Source organism: Colletotrichum spaethianum (genome assembly GCF_022836535.1).
Source record: "Colletotrichum spaethianum MAFF 239500 DNA, contig60, whole genome shotgun sequence".
NCBI classification, from domain to species: Eukaryota; Fungi; Ascomycota; class Sordariomycetes; order Glomerellales; family Glomerellaceae; genus Colletotrichum; species Colletotrichum spaethianum.
The window spans coordinates 77,114-83,705 of record NW_026054830.1 but is presented as its reverse complement, the minus strand read 5'-3'; the positions used below and the strand labels follow the sequence as shown (position 1 = coordinate 83,705).

General features: G+C 55.2%; 1 protein-coding gene across 1 annotated transcript; it reads left to right on the top strand.

Moving 5' to 3' along the window:
* Positions 1 to 5,031: 5,031 nt before the first annotated feature.
* On the top strand, positions 5,032 to 6,592 carry ColSpa_12245 (uncharacterized protein; the record flags this gene model as incomplete). Its single annotated transcript, XM_049278457.1, has 2 exons — positions 5,032 to 5,525; positions 5,569 to 6,592. The coding sequence occupies 2 exons, from the start codon at positions 5,032 to 5,034 to the stop codon at positions 6,590 to 6,592; spliced, it is 1,518 nt and encodes a 505-aa protein (XP_049134414.1).

Sequence of the window (6,592 nt, the reverse complement as noted above, 5' to 3'; positions counted from 1 at the left end):
GTTGGGCAATTGGTGATATCTGATGTTTTGAGGGAGGGTTGTTGGAGCGTGAGACGTCTGAGTGACTGTCAAGAAGGAAAAGATCAGATCAAGGCTGGATGTAAATGACGCAGGATGGGTTTGGCAGCGGTAGCTCGATCGTAGTAGGCAGTAAAAAGACCTCAGGGTTGGGTCACGTCAAAAGCTCCAGCGCGAGGTGGGCTTGGTTTGTCTCAATGGAGGGGCAGAAGAGGGGCGCCAGCGCGGGCTGGGCGAGAGGGGCAGCTGGTACCGCCGCTGGGACGCCGACAACACCAGTTTGCAGCACACAATCAGCAGTTCCGGTGGGTCTCCCAGCGGCTCCGACCTGGCCCGGGGGGCTGCAGCTGCCCCGCACTCAACCTGCCTGCAGCAGTCCAGCTTCGTGGTGACCAGCGAGCGAGTGTCTGCCGTGGGCTGAGACCATCCTCCAACAACCAGCGCCCCTCAACAGTTTTCGTGCCCAGTCGGACCGTTGCGCTTCCTATGCCCCTCGGGTGCCGAGTTTCTGGCTTGCCAATCCAATCGGATGTCCGCTGTCGTCTCCTTGTGTATAAGTGAATGGCACGCGGTAGCACACAACTGGCTAACGACTAGTTTGCAGATTCAGTCGGAGACGATGAAGTGTTGGACTTCACCAACCGTAGCGAGAAACAACAGCAAGATTTTACTCGCGGGTCCAGCCGAGTGCTCGAGTTACCAGAATCCGCAATCGAGCTTGATCAACCCGCGATGCTTCAACTCTGTTTAGACATGCCATGCCTCTTTGGCAAGGTCAACAAAGAGGTCGCCTCGCTGCTGTGAGGTGATGGACTCGGCCACTCTGGTCGGAACCCTGTTTCATCCGATTCCACCGCTATTCGGGCTCCCAGCTTCCCTTAAACCTCGGTAAATCGACGTAGACAACATTTTCTTGTTTGGCAGATGATGTACTGACAAATGTTTCAATAAGTGACGACTGGCTGGCCGCAGGACTTCGAGTGAGCACTGTGCTGGTCACGCCCACAGTATTGACAAACCTTGAGATTGGTTGTTAGAGGCTCGACAGTCAGTCTTGTTTCCTTGATCTCGGTAACAAAGATCGCGTCGCCAGTTGCGACAATTTGTCATGACTCAACCTCCGACTCAAAAACGAAGAAGCTGTCATTCCACGCAGCAGGTCCCGTTGTCAACGCGCTTGCAGTTCTAAGTCATCTCAAGAAGGGTGCGTGCTGTCTTCGATCTGGGGCATCAAAAGCAAGAGAGGGTGATGCTGTCTCAGATATTCCACAGCCAAACATCGACCCGGACTGGGAGGCCTATGTTCCAAACGTCCATCACTGAGAAGGAGACTAGCAAGTGCAGTGTCTCCTCCAGCTCCCACGCTTGTCGCGGTACTGGCACAGTTTATGATCGGCAATCTGCATGATTTTTGTCTTCCTGCAGGGCACGGACCGCCTTTGTGGACTTCCTCCCAGTAAGTGATCTTCATATCTTGGTGACCAAGTGACGTCCCAGAGACAGCGATACCAGGGAGCGCGAGCCGGCCCAGGTCTTTGGCTGTGCTCGACTCCCTCGTGTCGTGCTGATCGATAATTCCTTCATCAGGTTTGGGATCCCTGAGCTCGGATCTACGCGCCCTGAGCAGCGTCGTGTTGGTCCTGTGTTGTGACTCTGGGAAAATACAACTGTGACACATCTTCGCATTCGACTGCAGCTTGGCCCGAAGGAAACACCACGAGGCCAAGGTTTAGTTCTGCTTGCTCCTGATCAGTCTCACTAACTTGACATCCCACATGTCCAACGTCCCAGGTCCAACGGCAGCGTTCTACGCATGACGAGTCGTTCGATGTCGAAAACACACACATACACGACGTCGACTGACACTGGACGGTCTGAAATGCGAGTCTGACGTGACAGAGTTTGCTGAAGGAAGAGACGAAAATCCAGGCCTAACGTGTTGCATACCGGCCGCCTATCGGGTCTGCCATCGGCCCGGTTTCCCCACTCGGCCTTCCGCCACTCTCCATTGCCGGTCACGGCATTTCATCCTGAGAGTTTTTCTTTTTGCTTCGCCCCTTTTCCTTTATAATATTGGTCTAGATATGTCAAGTCTATATTGAATCTTGGAAAGCCTCACAGTCTGGTTGAGACCCAACCGCCGTCGCAAGAGCATCAAGCCCATATGAAGGCAGTTCGGTTGAACAGGTCCAGATCGCGCAAGGACGAAAAGCTATCTGGAAACGACACAGCGAAGACCCTTCAGAGTGGTGGCCTTTAGCAAAGAAGGCGGATGACAGGGCTTGGCTTATCGGATCGCCGCCAAGGCCAACAAGGCATATTGGAGGGCACTGTGCTCGAGATCCGGAGGTCTTATCATCGAGCAGAGCATTGAGCGTGATTGCCATGTTATATTGGTGTTTCTTCAGACTATCGCGGTACAAGTCATCTCAAGACCGTCCTAAACGCGCCGACATACCGCAGCGTCTGTCATGTGAGGCGGCTGGCCATTCTAGAAAAGCATCAAGTCACGGAGCCTGTCATGTCGTATTGTATTCATCGCAACTAGCGAGCATTCCGGGAAAATCAATCAACCTGTGTCGGCTGTCGTTATGGTAGATGATTGAGTCAGCCGGCTGAGAAGGGGGCAACGGGTTCTGTCGTCCGGGGGCGCAGCCGATGGCAGGCCGGACATACGTGGGGTTGACAGCCCCGGCTTGATCTCAGGGCCCAATCGCATCTCTGCCTGCCAGAGCCCATGGGCAGATCATGGCATCGTGATTCCAAGGGAGAACAAAAGGAGGGGTTTGGAGACGTTCTTCCATACCCGGCGTCGTCCGCTAACGGTAGGAACAACGGGTCCGAGCTGTGCGAGTGCGCGAGAAATCCATTCGCGGAGGGCAACTGAACCCCGGTCAACGTACGCTGATTGAAACACCTGCTCGCAGTGTGGTTCGGAAAGGGCTCAGAAATAGCAATACTGGTCATACCGTCGGCGCCGTGGCTGCAGTAAGAGGCGACGAGGCGTGCGGTTCTATTTTTTTCGGTTCACGACTGTTGTATGAGCCGATGGTGACAAATCCCAGAGGACGTTGCACAAAGCTTAGGATATGGCTTCAAAGCAGAAGCGGACGAGGAGCAGCAAATGGCGTCTTTCATGCCGCTTGAGACGAGCCGAGTGAGTGAAGGCGAGAACGTAGTTGTCTAATCCCCATGGTAGGTGTCGTTCTGGTAAGGCCTAAGAGTTCACATGGTTTGGAACATGCGTGATGGCGGTGTTTCGAGAGCGCAGCTTCAGCTGACAGCCGCTTCCAGAGACCTTTGCCAACCTCACAATTTTACGCCACCATGCGCCATTTCGGGCCTTTTTCTTCTTCAGTGCGCATAGAATGGCAACCCTGGTGTATATATTCCGTTAGACAAGGTAGCATTCGGCCGTCATTGACCATGGGACTTCCAGATCCGAGGTGATCGGGACTGAATCCTGGCAGACCGAAGCGTTGAGAGTTGCCGAATCATCGTAGTCTACGACCACAAGAAGCCATGGTGAGGGACTACCATGACCTGTCTATAGGGTTTCCTATTAATCAAACCAGGATGTCGGAAATTTCGATGGGGGGAACCGAAAAAGGTGCCCTGGTATTCAATATCTTCCGACATGTCCTGTTTGACAACTACCTCGCTCGGCCGTCAAAGCGCCGCTACGAACCCAAAACCCGTGCGTCCCGTCAAGCTCCAAACACTCTCCCTCTCAAGCAAAGGGTAAAAGGGCCACCAGCAGTGGGGAGGAGAAACGAAATGGTGGCACGGCCTCGAAGACGACTCGTCGATTTTCGTCACCCGGCACGAACGTTTTTGATCTTCGTCCAGGAAGACATGTCTCCTCCACATTGAGTCGTGGTGCAACCCGCATCCCACAACCCTGCACGACCACCACCATCGCCAACGGCAACACCACCACCACCACCACCATTGCAACATTCAGGCAAGGGGGCAGAATCGGGAGTTCGACCGCACGTTCCCACCAGCGCCTCCATGCCGTGTGAGAGCCGTTTAGAGGCAACCACATCGTCGAACAACTTGCTGGCCTGCCTGCCTTGCCCTACCCTGCCATCCCCACGATGCGATGGCAGTCCTCGCGCATAATGTTTACAACCATGGATGAAGGCCTGACACCTTCAGCATCCAATATCGGAAACTCGCTGGACAGCTGGCTCGGTAGCTGTAACCAGTTCCCGCTCCGGTAGCTACATCTGACCCCTGGTCACTCGGTTTGGGTCTACAACGTCACAACTAGCTAGTCAGGTTGAGCCTCCTCGGCCGGCTAGAGCTACGTCTCCCCCAGTCGCGCGACCAAACAGCAAGGCTGGTAGCCGTTCTCGCCTGCAACGGTTCTGTCGGAGTAATAGCGACACTGTCCCAGAATATGGCTTACTCAAAGAAGCAAGGCGCGAAATCTGCCCGATTCCCTTCACACAGACATGCAACCGGCCAAGATGCCGTTGGGTCAACAATGTAGCATCCGTCGTGCCCTTTGCAGCACTGCCCCATGGTGATCCAATGGTCAAAGAGAGACAACACGATACAGCAACATCGGTTCTTCACCACATCCCCAGGTCGAGCCGTCAGTGCGGCCATGAGAACGTCTCGCCAACGCCCATCTGTCGTACCAGTCACCCCGCAGTGCGGTACCGGGCCAGGATGGCCACCATTGAAGGGAAAAGGATATATTTGGCCGGGTCTCGCATCACTGCGGCGATTTCGCAAGCACACATTATGCTTTCTCATTACCTTTATCTGGTAGGTCGGTTCAAGCACGGTCACCAACGCTGAAAGCTTCTATTTGCCCATCCACTCCATTTGCCCATCCCGTCTGTCCTATCCGTCATTCGTCTACCGTGTACTCGGACCACCTCTGTCGCCGTAAAGGGAAGAGTAACGAGGTGTATATCCCCAACCTTCTCCGGCAACTTCGGTTTACAGTACTTCCTGGTCGAATCCCGTGTCTACAAACATGTCCACGCAATCAACGACATGAGAATCCCGCCGCTTGAATTCCTCCTCAGTTGGCCACCACCGCGTTACGACAACCCCGAAACGAGAGGCCCGGCCAACGAGATCGTCGCCCTCAGCCTCCTGGGCATCGCCGCCGTCCTCCTAGCGATTCGGATCCACACGCGTCGACGCATTACCAACGCGTTCGGCTGGGATGACATCCTCATCGTCCTGGCCTTTATCCCAGCTACAGGGTTCGTGGTCCTCGGGGTGATCGCCACGAATCTCTACGGCTGGGGACGGCATATATGGGATATGCCTGCGAGCATGTTTGAGGGATCGCTCCAGATAGGCCTCGCCAGCCAGATCTTGTTCGACCTGGCGACGAGTTTTACCAAGCTCTCGATGCTTGTTCTGGTGTACCGGATCGCCTGCGCGGCTTCGAAAAGGCTGAGGGTTCTCGTCATGGCGCTCCAGATCTTCATCTCGGTTAACTGTGTCGTCTTCATGACGGTAGCTATGCTACAGTGCCGGTAAGTCCATCTTGAACGCCTCTGGCCATCTCTCAACTAACAGTGCAAGGCCCCTGAACCTCTACTGGACGCTTTCGATGGAGCCGCAGAACTGCATCAACGAGAGCACGCACCTCTTGGTTGCAAGCATCATCAACACTGTCACCGACTTCCTGGTGGTTCTCCTGCCACTTACCACCGTACGCGTCGTCTATGCCGGAAAGCTCACCACGAGGCAAATGATTGTTGTCAACCTCCTGTTTGGCGCCGGCTTCCTCGCCTCGTTTGCCGGCGCGGCGCGAACATACTTCACTTGGATCATGACCTCGCAGCCAGACGCCAGCTGGCATGCCTGGATCAACTGGCTGGTGTCCTCTATTGAGCTGTTCCTGGGTATCATAAGCACCAGCATACCCTCGACCAAGCCGTTCTTCAGCAGATACATTCCGAAGCTGATGGGCGCGAGCTTGCGCACGTCGGAGGCCACCAGCGCCCCCGGGCTCACGGACAAACCCACCAAGGCCTCCGTTGATATTAGTCGGGCCTCGAACGACTTCAATGCAGAAGACCCCAAAGCCCTTTCGGAAGAATTGCAATCTCCAGCAACGAGACGGTTCAGCAACGCAACGCTCAACAAGCCGTTGCCGGCTGTGACGAAGAACCGCTCGGTGTACACCATCAACATTCAACTCGACGAAGCTAGTTTGGGCCCGGCCGACAGGACGCATTCCCACGAGGATCTCATCAGGGAACAGATAGACTTGGCCTGGCGCCAAGCGGCCAACAACTTTAGTCGCCCGAGGGTTTACCACGCCCGGAGCATCTCAGAGCCGGCGAGTCAGCACCGACTGAGCATGTACAGGGAAGGTGAAACCGGGCGGGACAGTCGCAGAAGCGACCACACGTCGGGCGAAAGCAGTCGACACAGTTACATCCTAGACGACATTGAGAGCGTATACAGCCAAACCATTGGCGATCTCGAGGCAGGGGTCCGCTACAGCCCCTACGACCGCCTCAGCGTCTCCGCGGTGCCCGCGCCTCTGCGGAAGCACAACAAATCTGTATCGATCAACACGTTTGGAGGTTAG